At 45.7% G+C, this 22,783-nt stretch overlaps 1 protein-coding gene across 4 annotated transcripts in view; it reads left to right on the forward strand.

Moving 5' to 3' along the window:
• The window catches only part of LOC101788322 (tigger transposable element-derived protein 1-like), a 107,112-nt gene that overhangs the window by 37,161 nt on the left and 47,168 nt on the right, over nt 1-22,783 (forward strand). Inside the window, exon 3 of one of the 4 annotated variants that reach the window (XR_010043846.1) lies at nt 21-13,130. The exons of 1 other annotated variant lie outside the window; for it this stretch is intronic. Coding sequence is in view for 2 of the 3 variants with exons in the window: in XM_005003631.4 (XP_005003688.1) it covers nt 13,151-13,170 (20 nt within the window). In the remaining variant the exon portion in view is untranslated. Of the gene's footprint in view, nt 1-20; nt 13,131-13,150; nt 14,638-22,783 lie in introns of those variants that run through there. 2 more of the 4 variants (XM_005003631.4, XM_063238184.1) reach the window with 2 other exon arrangements.

Here is a 22,783-nt window from a genome sequence, read left to right on the forward strand (position 1 = left end):
TATTCTGTTTTGCTTGATAGTACCAAGTTCGAAAGTATAGGCAACAGCTGTGAAGATAATAAGATTCATTATGACGCCCATTCTGGTTGACTATTATCTTCTTTTGAAGACCTGTAATGTCTCCATTGTTTTGGTTTTATTGGTTTTGTTCTTTACTATTTTGTTCAATTTTATTATAACTGATGATATAGGCAGTTCTTTTTAAGATAGCAAGAGGCATTATGGTAACCATTGTTGATCACTGTTGTAGTCCGGGGTTATACAGAGAGAACAGTTCAGATCAGGACATGGAGTTTATAATATTTTTATAATGGTCACTGGAAGTTAACACAGGAGAATGCAGGAAATCCATCTGCAACACCAAGGCATAGATTATTTACCCAAGAGTCTAAACCCCATGGCAAGTCCCACATGAGTCCAGATAAAAACCCAGAGCTCAGAACAACGCCTCCATGAGTCCAACTGGAAGTCCAGAGCCCACAAGAAGGACTCACGCCAGTCTCTTTTACGGATTCGTGCCTGGAAGACCCAAGGGTCAGCGGTGGAAGCTAGAAAGTCTATGCCAGCAGGATGAAGGAGCTGTGCTAGTGGGATGAGGGTTCCACACTGGAGCCGAGAAGTCACACTCACAACAAAGAGCGGGGCTGTCCTGAAAGGCACCACAGCTGTCCTCAGTGACACAGAGGCCCCGAGCTCCTCCGACAACAAGTACAGTCGGGTACGTGCCAGGCAGCAGCGTGACGAGTTCATCCTGGAGACCAGGCAGCACATGTCTTCCCCTCCGGAGCCAGGAAACAATGCTCGATGTGAAGATCAAAGTTTCTCCAGGAGAACCAACAGCTCAGACAGCAACTCGTAGGAGAACCAACAATGTCTCCATAATGCCTCAGTCCCTCTCCAACACCTCTCTTCTCCACCTATTTATCCTGGCAGCCCTCCTCAGGTGGAGCATCTTCTCTCAATGCATGCTGATGTAATCCAGCTGGCGTTAAGTTGACCACTAGTTATCGAACCATAACAATCACCTTGTATTATGTTTTTACATTTTATATTATGTCCATCCTTTTGATTTGACTGACTCTGTTCTGTTATGTCACATTTGGTTTTACTCTCTTTAGAAAAAAGTAATAAGAACTGTGGGAGCAATAAAACCCAAAATGTGTAATTGTCATTGTACAAAAGAGGAAAAGAAAGTGCTCTAAAGGATATAACTGCATGTGTCTTTAAGTGTATAACATAGATAACCATATTACTGAGTTTCATTGGATCATTGAACAGAACTGTTTGTAGTCTTACTGTTTGAATGTCCACTTTATATGCTTTAATTTTGTAACTTGAACAAATGTTTCTAAGATGACAATATGTAATCTATTAACTAGTGATTTCCTACTGTTTATTTTTTTCTGAAATTCTGTATAACTTGTACCCTTTTTCTGCTTTTTTTTTTTTTCTCCTTAAAATTAAAAAAAAAAAAAGATCTACTTCACTGGGAAGTAACAATAGTTCTAAATTTTATGTCCCTAACAGCACAGCATTACGATATTTAAAGCAAAATGACAAATCTACTAGGAGCATTACTATTATTAGCACATTACTTTCAATACATTTTGGAGCGTGCAGACAAAAAACCAGTGGAATACAGTGATTGAACAGTACACTTAGCAAACATTCTAGCAATGCCAAGTAGGAACAATTGTGGAATATACGCCCTTTTCAGTACTTACAGCATATTAGTAAAATTGGTAGCAAAATTAGATCACAAATAAAATTACTAAAATTTTAAATATTTGATGTTGAACAAACCACATTCTTTGACAACAGTCTAATTGTAAGATATAAATAGGTAAAACAAAACAAAACAACCCGGCATCATTCAGTGTTCAGAAACAACACTAGCTATTTTAAGCAGAAAGGGGCTGAGCCCTGGGATCTGAGTGATTACAAAGCTGCTGAAAGAGATAGAGAATTTAACTTTAGTTGGGGCTTCCAGAGCTGATGCCAGAACAGAATCCCCAAGGGCAGATGCTTCGGCATCTGCTCTGCCCAAGGCAGCGGGCCGGGGACCAGGACAGCTGTGGGTAAGCGGGTAGGACTCTGTGGTGGCACTGGGAACCATGGAGTTGAAGAGCAGACTACCAGGCTGTGACCCACATGTCTCCGTGCATTCAGGCTGCTGTAATAAAAAACCTTAGAATGGACAATTTGTAAACAACAGAAATTTACTTCTCATATTCCTGGAGGCTGGGTTTCCCAAGATCGAGGGGCCAGCAGATGTAGTGTCTGTTGATGACTTCGTCCTGTGTCCACACCTTCGCTTGGGGTCCCTGTGGCATGGAGGAGGGGAACAGACTTCCACAGGCCTCTCTCCTTTTGGGTTCTGCCTTTACCCCCAATCATCTTGCAGAGGTCCCAAGTTTCAACATATGAATTCTGGGAGTGAGGCATGGATACACCATGATACAGGGGTCAGGAAGCAGTGACCAGGTGTGAGAACTTGAGTTCCTGTGAGCATCATCAAAACTAACTCTCAGTGGGGTTGAGGGGTGGGTAAAGAAGAAAGGTGGTACATGAATGCTGCTGAAGAGGCAAACAAGCACCCATAACCTCACTTCCTTGCTTGAACTTTTTCAGTCACATGAAGGCATGTGTGATGGAAGCACCTAAGTCACCTTCAGAACTATAGCTGCAAGAGAGCCTGACAAAGGAGCTGTTTAACATCCCAGCTCTGAAGTATTTCTTTAGTATATTAAGAGAGATTTGGCATGCACAATAAATGCTAATTTATCCAATCTATCCCCACTCATAGGTCAAACAAAAATTCCTGATGTAAAAATTTAGCTGCGCACAGTGGCACATACCTGTAAACCCAGCATCAGGAGGCTGAGGAAGGAGGGTTGAGTTCAGAGCCAGCCATGGCTACATAGTTAGTTCAAGACCAGCCTGAACTACATAATGAGATCCTGTCTCAAAAAAAACTAAAAATTAATTAATAGAGCACTAAGTGTCAAAAGTTGTGAGGTGCAGCTCAAATAACACTCAGAAATTGGTAACTTCAGTGTTTAGATCAAAAAGAAAAGATCAATACTTGTGGGTTAAGATTCCAACTTCAAAATAGTAAGAACAGTATTACTGGTATAGGAAGTAAAGATAAAAGAAAAACAGAAGTGAGAATTGGTTCATAGGGGGAAAAAAGGAATAAAAAAAGACTTTAGAAAAATTATTCCATAAAAGAGAAACTATATAATAAGGATGAAAAGGGAAATAGAACTGTAGGTTCTGAGTCTGGCTCGGAGGTGCAGCTTGTAATGTCACCACTCTGGGAGGCTGAGGCAGGAGGATCAAAACTTTGAGCCCAGTCTGGGCAACTTAGTAAGACCCGATTTCAGAAAAACCAAATCAGACCTCAGGACTGGAGAGCATATCTCAGTACGAAGGCCCTGTGTTCAATCCCCAGCACCAAAAACAGGCAACAAAACAAAACAAAAATGATAAAAAAAAACTAACCAAATCTAAAGAAAACTATAAGTTGTGAAAGCATCATTATAAAAGGAAATTATGGACAACTCTTTACCAGTTTGAAGGTATAAATTATTACATCTTTAAAAATATAACTTACTTAAATTGACTCAAAACTAAATAGAAAAATAAATACTCTTAAAGCCTCAAACAAATCAGATCAGTTATTAATACTGTACCTTACAGGAAACACCAAATTCAGAGGTTTCAGAGGTGGCTGCAACTTTCACAGACCAGATGATTCTGGCTCTAAGCAAACCCCTTTCAGGGAACTTATTTCAAGAGCTGAATTTTTAATAGAACTCCTCTATTTTTAAATGCTGGCAACTTTTAAACCATTTTTGTCAGTGCAGGCAAAACACAGTATGGCTGTGGGCTGGTCTCCGCCCACAACCTGCCAGTTTGTAACCCTGATCTAAGCTTCTCAGAGGAGCAGGGTGCTCGCCACGGAGCAGTCAAACCCGGCCACTTAGGTCCACGTTAGCCCCCCTTGACGGTGGGATCCTGGGGCAACAGCTTTCACGGAGGCGCCCGGGAATGCGTGCCCTGCCATCTGCACACCGTGGCTGGCCGCAGTGGGCCTCACGAGGACCGCAGGTGTCGGCTTGCTGGAGCTAGAGGGGTGGACACCAGATGACTTTTCAGGGTTGTCCCCTGGACTCTTTGTCTAATAAATTCTATTTTCTTCTTTTTAAAAAAAATTGTTTTGCACCTGTACTGAAGTATAACTGACAAATACAACTGTGTATGTCTAAGGGATCCAACATGATTTGATAAATGTGTACATGTAAAATGATGATCACAAATCCATCACCTTCCACATAAAACTAACACCTAAAACCTGTGCATGTTTATGGGGTACCATGTGCCGTTTGGATACACTGTTGTGTATGTCAGAATCAAGGTGGCCCTGGCTATCTCCTTAAGCAGTCATTAGTACTTCTTTATGGTGAAAACAGTCAAATCCTTTTTTCTAGATTTAAAAAGTCAACAGTACCTTGGCACCCTCTGTCAGCACCCTCTGTGCCATAGCCCCAGAGCTTTTCTTCCCTCTGTGTCTTGGCACTGATGATTGACTCTGCCCAGCCCTGCCTGCCCCCTGCCCTCGTCAGCCTGTTTTAGATTCCACGTGTGTGTGTGTGTGTGTGTGTGTGTGTGTGTGTGTGTGTGTATTTGTTGTTCTGTGCCTGCTTATGTCACTAAGCACGATGACTGGTTATCAGTTGATGGACACTTGGGCTGTTTCTCTTGCTTGGCCTTTGAGAACAGTGCTGCAGTGAACCTTGGGGTGCAGCTGACTCTTCAGTGTCCTAGTTGTGTTTTCTCTGGACATGTACCCCCTGGTGGGATTTCTGGACCGTGTGGTGTTATGGCTTATGTCTGGACGTCCCCTCAAACCCTCTTGCACTCATAGGTGGGGCTTTTGGGAGGTGGCTGGATGCTGGTATGAGGTAAGTGAATCTGTCCTCCAACTGGAGTAACGTATTATGGGTGCGGCTGGATGGATTCAGTGAAGATTCACTATGGGTGTGAGTGGCACCAACCAGGAGCCTCATAGCCTGGATGGAATGAAAAGGGGATAAAAGAAGCAACGCCACCACTTGCTGTCTTTTGTCTGCCCTGCCGTGGACTGTTTCTCCTCTGCCATGTCTGTCTGCCATGCTGCCCTGCCTTGGAACCAGCTGACTATGGATTGAAGCCTCTACTAACTGTGAGCAAAGTAAAACCTTTCCTCCTTTAACTTACGGGTTGTGTCAGTCAGTGTTTTACTACAGAAGCAGATTTTACGCAAGATACACAAGAAATTGCATTATGATGGTCACCCCAGAGTTGGACGAGGAGTGCAGAGGGGGTCTACACACTGGGGACCAAAGGATGCAGTCCGAGGTCTGGAGCTCACTGCCGTGTCCATGCAAGTCCATATCAGGAGGCTGATGGGTCTGCAGAGGAAGGTGAAGAGTCTGTCTGCCCTGATGTTTAGGCCAAATGTGAGGATTGGAGCTCCTCTGAAGAACAGAAGTGATGTGTCCCCCTCCTTCCCTGTATACTGTCCAGGCGATGGGCTGCCCCAAGGTGGGTTCTCTACACTCTAGAACTGCTGAGCTGATTTAGTTAAGCTTCTCTTAAAGAAACTTCTCAAGTTGACACAGTCATTACATGGTTGATGAATATTTTGTCCCAGTAACAAGAAAAGTAACTAATGCAAATGGTAATTGTATTTTTAATTTCTGAGGAAACTGCACCATTTCCCGCAATGGTGGTACTAACTGACGTTCCTACCAGCACTGTGCAAATGCTCCCTTTTCTCCATAGCACTTGTCATTTATTACTTCTAAGCGAAGGGAAGGGACATCTCATTGTGGTTTATATTCGTTCTTTTCTAATGATTAGTGATGGTAAGCATTTTCAAAGCATACTTGGTCATTTGTATGTCTTCTTTTGAAAAATGTCTATTTAGCTCTATTGTCCACTTTTAAGTTGGACTACTTGAGCTTTTTGCTCTCTCAGTCATACCCCAGCTCACGAATTTAATTCTTTCCATGGTTCTGGTCACAGATTCCATCCCCGGAGTGTGACTGCAGTGCGACCAGAATCGGGGAAAGGACTCTAAGTTCGTGAACGGAGACACTTACAGCTCCGTCCCTTATGTGTTCTAGTTATTAACTCCTTGTCAAACAGCGTGCGGACACCTCTCGTTTTCTAGGTTGTCTCTTCACTGTGTTGTTCTTTTGTTGTACAGCTTCTTACTGGGACGAAATCTCATTTGCCTATTTTTACTTTTATTTCCTGTGCTTTGCAACGCAGCTTTCCGAATGCATCCTTCTGTGTTACCATCTGATCCAATAATAAACACAGTGATTTTTCACTCCTTCTAGATGCTCTGACTTCAGGAAAAAAGCACTGTGATATTTAGGCCACGTCTGGGGCGCAGGCTCTCCCGCAGCCTGCCAATCACTTTTCTCAGGAGAGGGGACAGAGTGCAGGGACTCACAGTCTGGTGCGGGCTGCACCACCCGGTTCAAACCTTGCCTCTGCCACTTCATGACTCCGCGACGCCGGCATACCTTCCTGTTCTCAGTGTACAGTGGGATACACACAGTCCCTCTTCACGGGCACTCACATTCGACTCGTGAGAAACAAGACAATTTTACACAAGAGACGCAGCATGTGTTCCATGGCAGATTCGGTGTCCGCACCTTGAGTCTGGGCTGGGCTGGGCTGGGCGGCTCATGCGATGGCGCCCTGGAGTCTCCCAGTCTGGGCCCCTCGGGTGTTCCTGTGTTTCCCTGGGCTTCCTTGCTCCTCAGCTGTAGCCACCGCTCAGCCTGAGCTTATTCAGTCCCTTGATGTCTGCAGAGGGGCTAGTGAGCCAGCTCCTCAGCTGACTGGCGCAGGACAAGTGGCTGTTGTTTCTGGAGGTTCCGGGTGAGCCACAGGAGCAGCTGATGTTTATCGAGGTCCCCACGTGCACCCACTTCACCCTCATCACTGTAGGTACGAGGCAGTTTATTTAACGGAAACGTAATGGACAGAGAAATTAGACAGAGCGCAATGAGAATAATAAAATCTTAATGTGCAAAATTTGAAATAAAGTAAATTTCTACCTGTGCCTCCCCCAGACCTAAAGTCTGGGAAGATGGGGGAGGTCAAGGGTACAGCACTGGGTACACTCAGGGTGATGGTGGAGTTTGTCACATGCTGTGCCTACTTGGCAGGAGTGTCGGACCGAACATGGTCTGGACTAACTTCAGCGACTGAGTTTTGCAGAATGTGGCGTCTCTGCCGAATCCTTCATATAAAGAGCACCGTCATCATGGTCAGCCACTCAGAGATGAGAAGTAGGGTGGTCAGGGCCACACAGGCGGGGACTGAGCCCGAAGGTGGCCCGGAGGGTGAACAGGCTCCCCACGGCCTGAATGTTTTTTCTTCAGCCCAGCAGACTTCTCAGGAAGATAAAACCACTGTACAAGGTTCAAGTCATTTTTCTTCAGGCCGAGAGGATCAGCCAGGGCGGGGAGTCCTGCCCACTGCTCTTTGTACTCAGGTGCTAGACTTGCTGGTGAGTTAGGAGCTTGGTTTGCATATTTCCCGGACCCTTGATAGTCTTAACCCGGTACAGCTGGGAATGCTCTCGGTCTCTGATCGCTATGCCTGGCGTTTCCTACATTATATCTGTTTCCTTTACTGTTTTGGATTGCCTTTTCTTTTCGTTTTCCTTTTCTCTGTCTATCTCTGTTTTCCTCAGCCCTTTCAGCTCTTTAAAGCTGTCAGTGATACAGAGAGGCACGGGGCACCGTACCTGGATCTCTGAGCTTTGGCTCCTACAAACCCGAGGTCTTCCCATGGATTCCTCGGACTTTCTGGGCTCTTCAGTCAATTCCTGGCCTTTTGTCTCCCTCTAGTGGCCACCACATTTACTGCTTCATCTGGTGACAGCTTGCACCCCAGCTTATGCAGGGAGCAGTTACCCAGGAAAAGCCTTTAAAAGCCTGTGGTCAGAGCACTGCGTTTTGAAAGGTTCCAGGCTCCTTTGTAATATTAAGCTATGTGCTCGAAGTTTCTATATGTTTAAGTGAATTATTTGAAGCAATAAAGGAAAGGTCTACTCTGAACAAGTAGACTTCCATCCAGCTGAGCCTTGTTCTAACAGGTATGTCTCCTCTCTGTATTAATGAGAAATCAATATGTCAGTCGACAAACATTTACTGAGAATCCACCAAGCACTGCACACACTTCTGTACGCTAGGATGTGTGATAGGTGGAAGAAACATCCAAGCCCTCATGCCAAATTTCTGACTGTTCTGCTACTGTCAGCATCAACAAACCTAATGTGCTACTTACCTGCCTTGTGGGAAGAGGAAGAGCCCTGTTGCCCTTTCTGTTTTTTTTTTTTAAGACAGGCTCTCACTGATGGGGGCTGGCCTCGAACTCACAGCAGTCCTCCTGCCTCAGCCTGCCAAGTGCCGGGATTACAGCTGTGTGCCACCACGCCTGGCTTCTGTTGCCCTTTCTAACCCCAGTGAGTCTACACTGCTCTCTAAACCCCTGGCTTTGTTCATTGTAATATGATCAGAGAGGTCACAGCCAGTGAGTCCACTAATGCGAGGTTTATGGTAACTAAATTTCTCCTAATGAATGAACAACAAATAGATTCAGTTTTTGATGGCAAAATGTAAAAGCCGTGTCGCCATCTTGAGGTTAAAGGTTATGTAAGTTGTTGCTGTTTAAGTAGAATGGAACCTGGCAGCTCATGGCAGGCCCTGGACTGGGAGGTCCCCACCCGCCTGCTCGCCCGCCCGTCCGCCTTGGCTGGGATCTGTGTGGACATTTGGTGTTTTTAGACCAACCCTAGCCGCGGTGTCCTCGAGGCGTCTGCAGTCTCGGTCTTTTTAAACTTCCATAATCTTTCTTACTAGTCATTTTGCAAACTGCAGCTTCTGATTTCAACTAGAATCGCAACCAAGATGGAGCTCTGTGGTTTGTGGTTGTCACACGGGGCCTCTGCTGACAGGTTGTGGAACTCGCACCCAGGGAGCAGGCCCAGGTGACAGCCACTGCGGCGGCTGGGCTGAGCCTGGGGTGCTCTGCTCCCACCCTGAGGTCCTAGGCTTCCAGGGTAAATGACAAAATGCTACCGGCCCAGCTGCCCTGCTGACACAGGGGTCTGTCCTCCAGGCTGCTGTCCACCCTGCTGGCCTCCCCTGGCCTGTGCCCTGGGAGGCCAGAAGTGTCCTCAGGCCAGTGCTGGTGGGAGGCCACTTCCTCTTGCCTGGCACTGAGCACTCATGTCACCTGCCAGGGGTGTGGGGGGACAGAACTCTCCTCCCCTTCCTCAGAGTGTCCCTGGAGGCTAACGGGACCCAGGAGGAGAGCCGTACTGGCCTGCTCATCTGGGTGATACGGTCTTCCCAGGCTTCACAGTAAATGATTGAAATTTGCCCCCATTGCTAGCACTTTAAACTCTGTAGTTATTCTAGTTGCTAGGAGGTCACTCTGTAAACAGGAATCCCCGCTTTGTGAAGGAAAAGGGCACTCGCAGGGCGTCGGGGTTGGGAAGGCGGAACTGGAGCCTTTCAGGGAGGCGCGGGAGCCAGGAGCCCTGGGGCTGAGTGAGGGAGCTCTGGACGCTGGCTCTCAGCAGCGCTTGGGTCCTGTTGGAAATGCGCAGTTAGACCAGCTGAGGCGGGAACTCAGGGCGCGGTGGAGTCCCAGGAGCTGCGGAGGACTCAGGTCTGATAGTCTGAGCCAGAGGAAAATGGAGCCCAGGGGTTCGTGTGAGCGTGTTCTGTTAAAAACACAGTTACTGCAGACATCTTTAAAATTCATGCAAGGCGTGATAAAAGATAACACAGTCTTCGTATTTTAAACTTTCCTTTATTTTTTACTTATTTTTATTTTTTAATTTTAAAAAGCAAAGCAGAAAAAGTGATAGAAATACAGAATTTTTAAAAAACAGATCCACACTAGTCATTATATTATATACTGTTATCTTAGAAGTAGTTGCTCAGGTTACAAGATCTAGGCATAAAAGTTCAAACAACCAAACAGTGACAGCACAAACTGTTCTTTTTGATGAACTAACAGAGAATTAGTAGTATCGTACCTGCCTTGCACACGTACGCGTACATAGTTCCATGTTACCTACATACCTGTAATCTTTAACTCTCTTCCTCTCTGCTTCCCCATCCCAGTAGCTCTTTCCTTTTGAGCACTTTCTTTCCCTTTCATTATCACAGTACCTGTTGTACATTTTGGATCTTACTACTCTTTCAGTTTATTATTATTTTTTACACTAGGGAGGCACGACACAATGCCGTGGGTACCCTTAAAATACTCTCCCTTTCTTTGAACGCACTTATCCCGCTGCTCTGAAAACCATTTGCACCATCCAAGAGAGCAGGGTGGTAGGCGGAGGTCATCAGAACCCGCCCGCCCAGGAATGGACGTGTAAACCGAGCAGATTGCTTAACATCCTGCGTGATCCTTGATGATATTTTTGGAATGATCCTGCCTGGTTATTCTGAGATTCTTCTCAGCTAATTTAGCATGGCGGTGTCAGTGGGAAAGGGTGCCAAACTCAGACTTTTACTGCCAAAAATGACAGTGAATAGAATTAGACCATCAGGAGCGCAATTAGTTTAGACACGCTATTAACACTCCAAAATGAGCACAGAAGCAAAATGGAAAGTTGAAAGAAAAATGAATTTAGCTCAGTTCATGGCAAACAATAAAATAAATTTCTAGCCAAAATTTGAGATATTTTTGTTTGCAATGACAATTAAATGAAAATAATACCTTTATGCAAATTTTTGATAATCACTTCCACAGTAATAGTAAAAAGACAACATATCTTGACTAATAAACTATATCGTGGACGATCCTGAGATGAGACTGTTTCTCTTCTTCATCCATCCTGAAAATGTGTACACTATAATATCCAGTCATGGCAGTGGTATTGCGCTGTCCCGTGCACTCCAGCCCGGTGGAGGAGCCAGATGTGTGGTGTACTTTACAAACATTTCATCTATGTATTCGCTGTCAGAAAATACCAGGGTGCTTGAGAAGTATGGCAAATGGTTTTCTTTTCGTAAATTTTGGTAACTGGGGGTCAATTTAACACCAGCCGAATTAAATCAGCATGGTGCTGAGTGTGGATGGCCCACCTGAGGAAAGCTGCCAGCATAAAAGACGTGGAGAGGAAGAATGGCATGGGGGCTTTCGTAGTATATGCTGTTGTTTGGAGCTGTTGGTTCCCCCCAGGAGCTGGTCATGCTGGCTCCCCTGCTGTGAACTTGGGTATTATCGTCTGAGGAGCTCCAGACCTTGTCGCTGAGGATGGCTGTGGTTCGCTCTCTGAGAGCTTTGGTCCTCACACTGAGCATCGCTCTCTGGCCCTGGAGGGGAAGATGTGTGCCGTTCAGTCTCTAGGAGAAGCTTGTCACGCTGGCTCCCTCATATGAATGCGGGTATTCTCATTGTCGCTGAGAATGGCTGTGGTACTTTTTTGGGGAGCCCTGATCCTTATTTTGGGTGTTGCTTCTTGGCTCCAGAGTAGAATCCTCTACTGGCATGGATCCTTCAATTCCTGGCATAGACTTTCTAGCTTCCACCGCCGACCTGGGGGTCTTCCCGGTGCAGAGTAATGAAACAGACTTTCATAAGTCATTGTCGTGGGTTTAAGCCTCCAGGTGGACTCAGGGGTGCTACATGGTCATGGTCATGGTCATGATCATAGGTCTTCAACTGGACTCAGGCAGGACATTGCTGTGGGATCCAGGCCTTTAGCTGCATTTTCTAGGTCTTTAGCGTTGTGGACAGGTTTCGTGCACACTCTTGTATTTAACTCGGGGTGACCATCATAAAACAGGATTATAAACTCTGTGTCCTGCACGCAGTTGTTCTCCCCGCACCCCCTGACTACAGCACCAGCCTCCCAGTTGTTTTTTCTTTCTTTTCTCTTTTTTCCCCACCAGTGATAAATGTGTCAGTCAGCTTTCTGTTACTGTAACAAGCATCTGGGACAGTAAGTTAGAAAGGTTCATCTTGGCCCTCAGTTTCCCAGCTTGCTCTGAGCACACAGCAGACCACACCCTTCCCTCACGGAGGCTGGGTCCCCACTGTCCCCTTCGTGGCGCGGCTGCAGTGACCTGAAGACCTCCCCCTGGGCCCACCTCTTCAGCACGCTCTGGGCCAAGCCTTTAACATACAGGGCGGTGCGGGGCGTTCCACGTCCAGGCTGGGGGCACAGCTGCCGCAGCTGAGGCAGGTGGTGGTGGGGGCAAAGGTCTGAGAGGGCCGCTGTGCGTTTATCTTCGACCATCATTGTGTAATGACTGAGTAGGCATTAGATGGCTACTGAAGGGTCCATAGTTTTAATTTTTATTTTCTTTCTTCATGACCAAGCTTTGTTTTTATCAGCCTCCCATGTCCTGCAGTTGGGACCACACTGAGGTCAGCTAGGGTTGACAGGGTCAGTGGCAGAAGTGGTCCCCAGGACCAGAACGTTTCTCCCAGCCAAGGTCCAGCTGGAGTGGCAGCATGTCACAGGCCAAGGCCAGGGCTTTAGATTTGGGGGTCCATGTGGAGTCTCGGCTCGGCTGTTTATGAGCTGTGCTGTCTCGGCCTCTCTGAGTCGTAATTACTTATTACGTAAAATGAGAATTTTAGCTCCTGTGTTGTAAAGCTATTATAATTATTAAATGACACAAAACTTATGCCATTATATAAACAATGGTATATATGCATGTTTATGTTTTCCTGGGTCATCAATAGAAATGTTTGTGTCCTCTGCAAATGTAGAAGCCAAATCCCAGCCCAGCACTTTGGATCGTGATGGGGTAAATTAGCTCAGCCTCTCTGAACCCTTCCAGTGCTGCAGCTTAGTGTGCACTCGACCTGATTTTCTGGTGGGAGGTTGAGGAGAGAGGGTGGGTGCCCCGCGCCACACTGGTGACTCACAGTGATCCCAGAAGGAACAGAGTCTTTGCCTGTTCCTCTCTCTGCGGTGTGTTTGTCCTCACAGACGTTTGTGTCTCGATGCTTGACTCTCACTCACGCCTGTGACTGTTTGTTATTTGTAGACACAGTTGTTTTCTCTGCCTGGTCTGTCTGAATCTTTTCCTTTCTCTAACAGATCAGCTGGATGCGTGCTAGGTGGAGGAATTTGCCCACCGCCGAGCAGACCTGCGCCTGCCACTCAGGACGCTGAAGGAGCCTGGTCGAGGTACCGGTGACCTAGGGACCAGAAGAGACTCCCGCGTGGCTGCCACTGCTGATCCACCACCCTGTACTCTTTGTTTATTTAGCGAGCTCAGGATGATTTTGAGTGTTTCACTGTTTGACCTGTGTAGCTTCCTGTTCTCCACAGCATGCTCTGGAAGCCTTCTCCGAGTGCTTTGTTGAAACTCATTGCTTATATCTGATCTATGTTATTACAAGTATAAAAAAATGGAAGTTCATGGCATTTTTAGGTCATCTATGTCTCTTAGTCGGGCAGGAGTCCAAAAAGCAGGCACTTTTCTTACTTGTGAATGATACTATTGCTGATGGTATTATCTTGTTACACACCATGGTTACAACAATCGCTGACTAATAACAGCTCTTAATTATGGGAAGCCCACAGCTTCCAGACGAGCCCTGTTCTGGGAGACTGTTCCAAAGTCGGCTGAGTTCCTAATCTGGCAAAGTGAGTCTTATACAGACACAGTATGCCTGTGAAAGTCCAAAAACACGTATGACCTTACAGAAGTGGAGAGCGTATGTGTAAATAGTTTTTACAGCTTTATATGGTCTTTGGTTTTCTTCCTCTTATTAGGTTGATTACAATCCTCTCTTAACTCTTGTATTCAAAGAAGCCCCTTTCCTTCTCAAGGAATTACCGATTTCTACTCTTCTCCATTTTATTAGTCACTGTATATGCTTTGTCAAAATATAACAATATGAAATTCCATTTAATCCAGATATTTCCTGAAAAAGTTAAAGACATCATTCCACAGTGATACACACATACTTATGTGTATAGTAGCATAATTCACAGTATCTAAGTCTTGGAAGCAGGGTAGGTGTCCATCCACAGATGGATTGATAAAGAAAATGTGGTGTTTGCATACAAGGGAGTACTAGGTGCCATAAAGGAAAACGTCAGTCATTTGTAAGAACAGGGATGTACCTTGAGATTACAATGTTAAGTGAAATACGCCAGGCGTGGTGGCACATGCCTGTAATCCCAGCATTTAGGAGGCTGAGGCAGGAGGATCATTATGAGTTCCAGACCAGCCTGGGCTACAAAGTAAGCTCTGGGACAGCTCGAACTGCATAGTGAGAGCCTGTCTCAAAAAACAAACAAAAAGTGAAATAAATTGGACCCACATGCTTAAATTTCACATGGCTTTTTAAATTTGAGAAACCTGAAAATGTAAAGAACAAAATCCAAGGTATTCAATAGGAAGCAGGGAGATAGATTTTTCTCCGATGGGAGGAGAATGGAGAGTTTGAGGAGGGATGGCGGGGAGGGACGGGATGACAAGAGGTTAAGATGTGTCATGTAGAGGCACCAGCTCCGTGGATGCCACGTAAACACTGTCTGCTGCCCCTGAACTAATAAACAGTAACAGTATTTGACTGTTGTTGAGTAATCATTGTATCTTTGCACAGTTGTACTATTCTTACTGTATTTTACCCAAAACTGCTTCCTCCTTTAATTGCAGCTGTGAGAGGGCTCTCCTGCCTTTTTTTGGAGTTGCTGTATGAAGCCTTACTGACGGGCCACGTGCACTGACGTTTACTTCCCAGCACCCTGTTATGAGCTGTCTCAATACCAAGGTCGCTGTCACTGTGAGCCACACTGGAACTGTGGGACACACATCAGGGTGCCCTGCCTGAGGCACCGAGTCCCAGGACTGATGATGTTAGATGACGTCAGCTTTCCAGATGTCCCTGAAAACTGACGCTTTCATCAACAAGATTCAAACGCTACAGCCCCTTCAATCCCCCAGCAGGGAGTTAGAGTGTCTGTATGGAAGATTTTTCCCACTCCAGCTCCAGGCACGCAGGGTAAGCACAGATCTGAGCATCACTCAGATCCATGAGGTGACCGGCAGCCCAGAAGGGGGTTAAAGTGATGAGGTCATTACAAAACTGGCTGAGTCTAAGGTTCCCTTGGGGAGATTGATTTTTATATGGGTCCTTTGGAGCCCTGCAGGGATTCTGAGTGCCTGGATGCCTGTAGCTTGATCGGCGATTAGATGGCCAGGTTGTGACACTTGCAGAAAGACGACTTCAGGAACTGCCCAGTGCAGCACAGGACAGCACTTGGTGCTGCAGGAAAACTGAAATCCTGTCTTTGCCCAGGGTCCTGATGCTGCTTTCTCCTGGGACCTGAGCTCAGAGGAAGCGCGGCTGCAGTGCGACAGATGGCCACAGGGTGGCAGTGCGTCCCCGCCTGGCTCTGTCGCTCCAGTCTGCAAGAGGCCGGATCCAGGCTGTGGTCCACCACAATCCAGGATAGGCTTGAGATTTCCAGTCACCATAGATCAAGCTCAGGGAATCTCCCGGAGATGGTAGATGTGTCTGATTCTAAGCAAAGTATTCTTTAGTCAACAGTTGGTACTTTATGCAGTTTGGATCACAAACCTTCCCCATGGCATGCGTGGGAGCTGGGCTTTGGAAGCGATTATGTCACTGGAGGTGGGTGGGTGACCAGGAAGGGGTCACCTGCCAAGCATCCAGGGACTGATACCTCTGAAACCGTGAGCCCAGGTCAGCCTTCCCTCCCCTAAGTTGTTCATCCAGATGTTTTGTTGCAGTGATGTAAGCTGGCACATACAGGTGTCCTAGTTGAGTCTGAACATACAGATCGGTGCCAATTTGCCTGTCGATGTGCTCCTACCTGCTGAGTTTTTCTTCTTTCCTTTCTCCTGTCCTTGAAGGAATTGGCAAACCTTAACTAGCTAAGAATGCTTACAGCCCTTGGCCCCTTGCATTTTTTTATAGGACACTGAAGAATGATTGACTGGTAGTGACATAGTGGCCATGGGGTTGCTACCTATGCCACACAGCCAGGTCACTGGGTCACACTAGTGTGTGGACCAAACACAGGCTTTTACTGGGGTAACGTGTTATTTTAAAATCTGCGTTTCAACAGCCGGCATGGTGGGGGGCCAGTAACCTCAGCACTCAGGAGGCTGAGGCAGGAGGACTGCCATCAGTTCAAGGCCAGCCTGAATGACACAGCGAGACTCTGTCTCAAAAAACAGGAAAAAGATCAGAAGCTCATAAAACAAACAAACAGAAAAGCCTGCGTTTCCATGTTTTCCGGTGGGGCGTTAGCTCTGCAGTGAGCTGCGGCCCCCGCTGGGCTCCTTCTTTACATCTGCCTGCTTTGCTCATTGATGAGCCCACAGGTGTGTGACAGTGCCTGTCCCTATTGCTGCAAGATGAGGACAGCTTTGAGTCCCCTGTCCCTTTTCCCTGGCCATGCTTCCCTCCCCGGTGTCCCATCCTCACGCTGTGGCCGGCAGCCCTGACACCTGTGATGACACACTGGTCTCTCGGCTCTGCTGTGGTGTCCAGCACCAGATCAGCCTGGGCTTGTGGGGTTAAAGTTAACCTGCAACTGCCCAGACAGATGCTCAGCGTTTCCAGCCCAGCAGCTGAGGGTGGTGGAGCTGGAAGTCGCTGAGGGCCCCTGGTCAGGTGTGCATGGTGGTTCCGGGGTTAAAATCAGCATCGGGTCATTCCAGCTCCTGCCCACCCTTCCTTTTGTCTTAATTGGAGCTGAGGAGAGGCTGGAAGGGGTAACTCAGCCAAGAGCAAGACACCAGAAGCTGGCCTGGGGACACCTGCATTTGTCCTATCTCTCTGCTCTTCCCTTTAGGTGAGGCTGAGGTTCAGGACTCCTGAGTCTGCGGTGACAGGAGGTGCAGGCCGCCTGGCACAGTCGCAGGCTGCCAGCTGGTCTGTCTTCGGCCTGCTGGCCCTGAGTCACTGTCCAGAGGAGCTGCCCGCCTCGCTCTGCTCCAACGTTCCCCATGTGTCACCCAGTGTCCTTCCGTGACCTGAGTGTTTGTGGACACGCCAGTGTTCCCGAGACCTTGGCCCACGGTCCCGGAAGGCTCCCTGCAGTGTGTACCGGGAACTCATGGCCCCCCTGGCTGAGAGGGCAGACTTGTGCAGCCTCTGTGGTCCTGGGGCCGAGGTGATGCAGGGCTGGCCGCCTTGGGAATCATCCCAGCTGTCGTCATAGAATGCCCTCAAGCCTCCAGTGACTGTAGCTGAAGCAGTATTTCCGGCTCTTTGAAGCCTGGGGTGCCCAGGACAGCAGGAGCCCTGGGCACTGCTTGTGTCCAGCCCATTGCTGTGGTCCACAAGGCCTCAGCCTCCTCTACTCAGCTCTGCTCTCCTTACAGATGGGCATGCCAGAGCCCTCAGTGGTGTCAGTCTCGTGTCCAAGTCCCTGGCCACCTCTGTGATCCTCAGCACCCTTCTCTCCCTCACTCAGTCAGTGACTGACGCTTGGATCCCTGTACCCGGCCCCTCTCCGCCGATTTTCACACCTTAGCTGGTGGAGACCATGTACTGACCCCGCAGGAGGCAGGCACCGTCCCTGTCTCACTTCGCAGGTGAGGGGGACCCTTGGCTTGGAAGGTTCAGTCTTGCTCAGGGTGTGTAAGCTGCGGGCCAGGGCTCCCGCACCGGGGTGCTCTCTGACCCTGCCCAGTCTGGTCTCCAGGGGCTGCACTGGGCTGCCTGCTTCCTGTCCAGCTCCCAAACAGACTTTTTTTTTCTTTTTTTATTTAAGGAAAAAAAAATTGAAAACAGAAAAAAGGGTAGAAATAATACAGAATTTAAAAAAAATAAACAATAAGAAATCACTAGTTGATAGATTACATATTGTCATCTTAGAAATATTTGTTCAAGTTACAAAATTAAAGCATACAAACAGGACGTTCAAATAGTGAAGCTGCAAATGGTTCTGTTCAACAATCCAACAAAAACTTAGTAATATGGTCATCTATCTTACACACTTAAACATACATGCAGTTATATCCTTTAGAGCACTTTCTTTTTCTCTCTTTTTTATAATAACAATGACACATATTGGGTTTTATTACTCCTTCAGTTATTACTTTTTTTGAAGAGAATAAAATCAAATGTGACAAAACAAAATAGAGTTAGTCAAAACAAAAGGATGGTCATAGGACATGATGTAAAAACAAAATACAATGTGATCAACAATGGTTACTGTAATGCCTCTTGCTATCTTCAAAAGAATTACCCATATTGTCAGGTATCATGAAATTGAACAAAACAGTACAGAACAAAACCAATAAAGATGAAACATTGGAGACATTACAGGACTTCCAAAGAAGTTAATAGTTAAAGCAGAATGGGTATCATAGTGAATCTTATTGTCTTCAAAGTAGTTGTCTGTATCCTCAGACTTGATGCTAGCAAATAAAACAGAATAGAGTAAAATCAGTCAAAACAAGACAGTGAAAGCAATATAGGGCTTCAAAATCAAGTTAATAGGAAATCAAAAATGGTTACCATAATATATCCTGCTGTCTTTGGAATAGCTGGCCATGCCATCAAATCTAATACAAGAAGACAAATTCGGACAGAATGAAACCAAACTAAACAGAATGATGAAAACAATATGGATTTCAAATCATAATAAAAGATAAACAATGGCCATTGCCTTCCCCTTTTAGATAATTGCTCACCATTCACTTGCTTTTTAAAATTAAAAAAAAATACTATTTAAAGAAAGACTAACCAAAACAGCAAACGGGTAGAAATAATACATACTTTCAAAGAAAAAATAGTAATAAATCACTAGTTGATGTTTACATATTGTCCTCTTACAAATAATTGTTCAAGATACAAAAGGGGAGCATATAAGTGGGGATTCAAACAGTGAGACTGCAAATAGTTCTGTTCAACTATCCAACAAAAACTTAGCAACACATGGTTATCAATCCTATACATTTAAACATACATGCAGTTATCTATATTTTCATTTATGTTGAGATTAAACAAACCAAAGCCAGCTAAAATCACTCTGAACAAAGAATACTGGTATTGCTGGATTTCACATCTTGACACTCTGGAGTCAGCACTGGGTACTGTAGTGTCTCTTTCTCTTCAAAGTATCTGTTCATTTTGTCATGTGTCATAAGATCAATTCTCATAAACTGTTTATAGATTCTGTGCATGCTTAATTCTTATATTTCTACCCTTCCTTAGATTTCTGCAATAGTTATTGTACCTTTCTTCCACTTTCTGGTTATCCAAAGGTCTTCCTGTAGTCACCATGTGTCTAAATGTTTCCCCCATCACATCTCTGTAGAGCTTCTTTTGGGATGGACTCAGCAAAATCCATTCCTCAGAGGTGAAGGTCACAGCCACATCCTCAAATGTCACTGACTCCTAAAGGATCATACATATACATCCATTGTGCAGCTTGAGGGTCTCCTAGGGTATTTCCTATACATGCTGTATCTTGTAGAAGTCACAGAAAGCTGCCCATTCAGCTAGGTTTCTCTCCACAACATGCTAGGGGTAAGCATTTTGGCGCCAGGACACTGGAAGCCAAGCAGACTTTGAATGACCGGATGGAAAGGGTTGTGTCTAATGGACTTCGGATCTCAGGGTTTATCCCAGTGCTTGGTGCAGTAGATCAGGCAGGTGTTTGTTTGATGAAGGTATCTGTGAATGGAAAAAGAAAAGCCCACACTGAACTGTGTTCCTACTCTGCCGTTTTGGGGTACGGATGCCTCTGAGGGTTTGTGAGGACAGGGGAGTCCGGCTGAGTCAGCACCTCGCCCCCTGCACTGTGCTGCAGAGCGAAAGCCTGGGAACACTTTTTGGCACCTGTCCCCTGATGGGCACACGGGGCATGCAGCTGATGCTTGTGGCCCTGTGGCAGCTGCGTCACCGCACTCAGTGCCGGGGCCCTCAGTGCAGTGGTGTCACCTCCCTACTGTGCACTCTCGCTATGCTCTCCAGACCTGGGCTCTCGCTGTCCCAGCTCCCAGTCACCTCGGGGAGGCTGGGAGCCTGTCTGCCAGGCCTCAGCACGTGTGGATGTGCACCGGGCTGAGTGGGAGCTGCGTGTATGGGAGGCTTCCTGCTGCCTGCACAGGGGCCCGGCTGAGCTCTTCCGAGGGGTCTAGGATCGAGGCCTGGGGCTGAGTGTGGCCTTCTGATGGTGCTGTCTTGAGTGCATGACAGGGGAGAAGCCCGTGAGCCTGGTACTACGCAGCTCCCAAGGTGGAGGTGAGTTTAGGGGGAGGGCTTAGGAGCTGCCTGCACCCGGGAAGGAGGTGTCGGGGCTCAGACAGGGTGGTGAGGGCACCCTGGCATCCACTGCTAGACACTTATACCCTGAAAAGTTGTGTGAGGGAAAATCAAGGGGATAGAAAGAATGGTTCACGAAGCGGGATCCCTGGCAGTGGCAGAAGCCGTAGCTGGGAACTCCTCACACCTGGACACTCCCAGCCACCCAGAGCTGCTGAGCCCACCTCAGCCTTCAGAGTGTGACACAAGCTAAGTTTTGAGTGTCACTGTTCTCACCACCCCATTTGCAGGCCTAGTTACCAACAAAAACAAGACAGGGCCTCACAATCCCTGACTTGAGCTACTGTGATTAAAAACAGAGTGATACTGGCAAAACAAACAAACAAACAAAAAAAACGCGTGCCTAGGTAAAGACTGTCACTGAGAGGCCTCAGGACACACCGCAGATGGACGCCGTGCTGCTCCCTCTGCCTTCCTGGGCAGAGCTCTGGGCTGGGCATGAGCGCATCAAAGACCAACAGAGCACACGGAGCCCGTCATAATCAGAAGGGTCCAGCGTCACTCCTCCAAGGGAGAAGGGAATCCCAAAGATGTGATTTTCTTGCCAAGATCTGTCTTCCATCTAACTATGCCCTCCATGTAAGCAGGGATCTAGAGGACTACCGACCAGGGCAGCAGCCTGGTGAAGAGGGGGATCATTCAAGTCAACTAATAATTTAACACTCAGCCTGGGCCCCTCATGGGCCACCGTTTATGTAAAGTCATGTTAGCAAGTACGTACCCGAAGTGTTCCTGCCTGTCCAAGACAAATGACTGACTAATTACAGTTTTAACTTTCTGGGGCAGGGAAGTTGTGCACACTATTTTTGTTCCAGTTAGCGTACGTGTCTGCTCTTCCTTTATTTGCATTTGCCTGGATGCTTTGCTTACTCTTTTATTTTCAACTTTTCTTTATCTTTTGTTTTACCTCTTTTTAAAAATACTCGTGTATTTCATAACTGGATTTGTTTTAAGCTAACCTGATGTTCTTTATCTTTTAGTGGATCAATTCAGTTTATTTATATTTAATGGTAATTGATAATTTTCACTTGAGTTTTTATTATTTATTTTAATTCCCTCTTTTTTTTTTAAATTTTATTTAAGGAGAAAAGAAAAAAAAAGCAGGGAAAGGGTAGAAGTTATACAGATTTACAGAAAAAAATGAACAGTAGGAAATCACTAGTTAATGGATTACATATTGTCATCTTAGAAATAATTGTTCAAGTCACAAAATTAAAGCTTGTAAAGTGGACATTCCATCAATGATACTGCAAACAGTTCTGTTCATTGATCCAATAAAACTCTGTGATATCATTTTCTATCTTATACACTTAAATATACCTGCAGTTATATAGTTTGGAGCACTTTCTTTTCCTCTCTTTTGTACCATGACTATTACACATTTTGGGTTTCATTGCTCCCACGGTTCTTATTACTTTTTTGGAAGAGAGTAAAACCAAATGTGACATAACAGAACAGAATCGGTCAAGTCAAAAGGGTGGACATAATAGATAATGTAAAAACATAATACAAGGTGATCAACAATGGTTACCATAATGCCTCCCGCTATCTCTAATAGAATTGCCTGTATCATTAGTTAAAATACAATTGAACAAAACAGTAAAGAATAAAACCGACAAAACCAAAACATTGGAGACATTGCAGGTCTTCAAAAGTAGATAAAAGTCAACAAGAATGGGCGTCATAATGAATCTCATTATCTTCACAGCTGATGCCTAAACTTTCGAACCTGATACTATCCAGCAAAACAGAATAGGGGAACATCAGTTAAAAACCAGATGGTGAGAGAAATACAGGGCTTTAAATCAAGGTAATGAAAAGTCAAAGTGGGTTACTATAATATATCCTGCTATTTTTTTTCCTTTAATTAAAAGGATAAAGATAAAAAAGTAAATAATGGAGTGGAGATTGAGATAAAAGAGGGCATAACAACGAAACAGCGCAGATCAAAACATAACCATTTAAGCAGAATAGTGTTTCACCACCAGATAATCCTAACCTAAAAGTAGTTACCATATTGTTTCTTTCTTTGAAATCCTTGAGTACAACTTCGTATACTGTAGCATTAAGTATATCAAAACAATGTAAAACCATTCGAGAGAATGACAGCATTACAGAGTATTTAGAATCGACTAACAAAATGAACAATGGTTTCTGTATAATCTCCTTGTCTTTAACAGGTTTTTGCTTATACTATCGTACATAATAGTACATAATAAAATCCAATAAGATACAGCCTATTTAGACCATTGGAGACAGAAGGACAAAAGCTAGATGAGACTTCAAAACAAGATGATACTAAATCTGTATTACCTATTAAGATGTCATTTTCTCCAAAATAGCTGTTCCTATCATCCAATCTTCTCTGCCTCATTTCTGTTAAGCTCTTTTTCTGTCCGTAGCTGTC

The sequence above is a fragment of the Cavia porcellus genome, unplaced genomic scaffold (assembly GCF_034190915.1).
Source record: "Cavia porcellus strain 051 isolate PalLab524CR breed Dunkin Hartley unplaced genomic scaffold, mCavPor4.1 scaffold_2, whole genome shotgun sequence".
Classification (NCBI taxonomy): domain Eukaryota; kingdom Metazoa; phylum Chordata; class Mammalia; order Rodentia; family Caviidae; genus Cavia; species Cavia porcellus.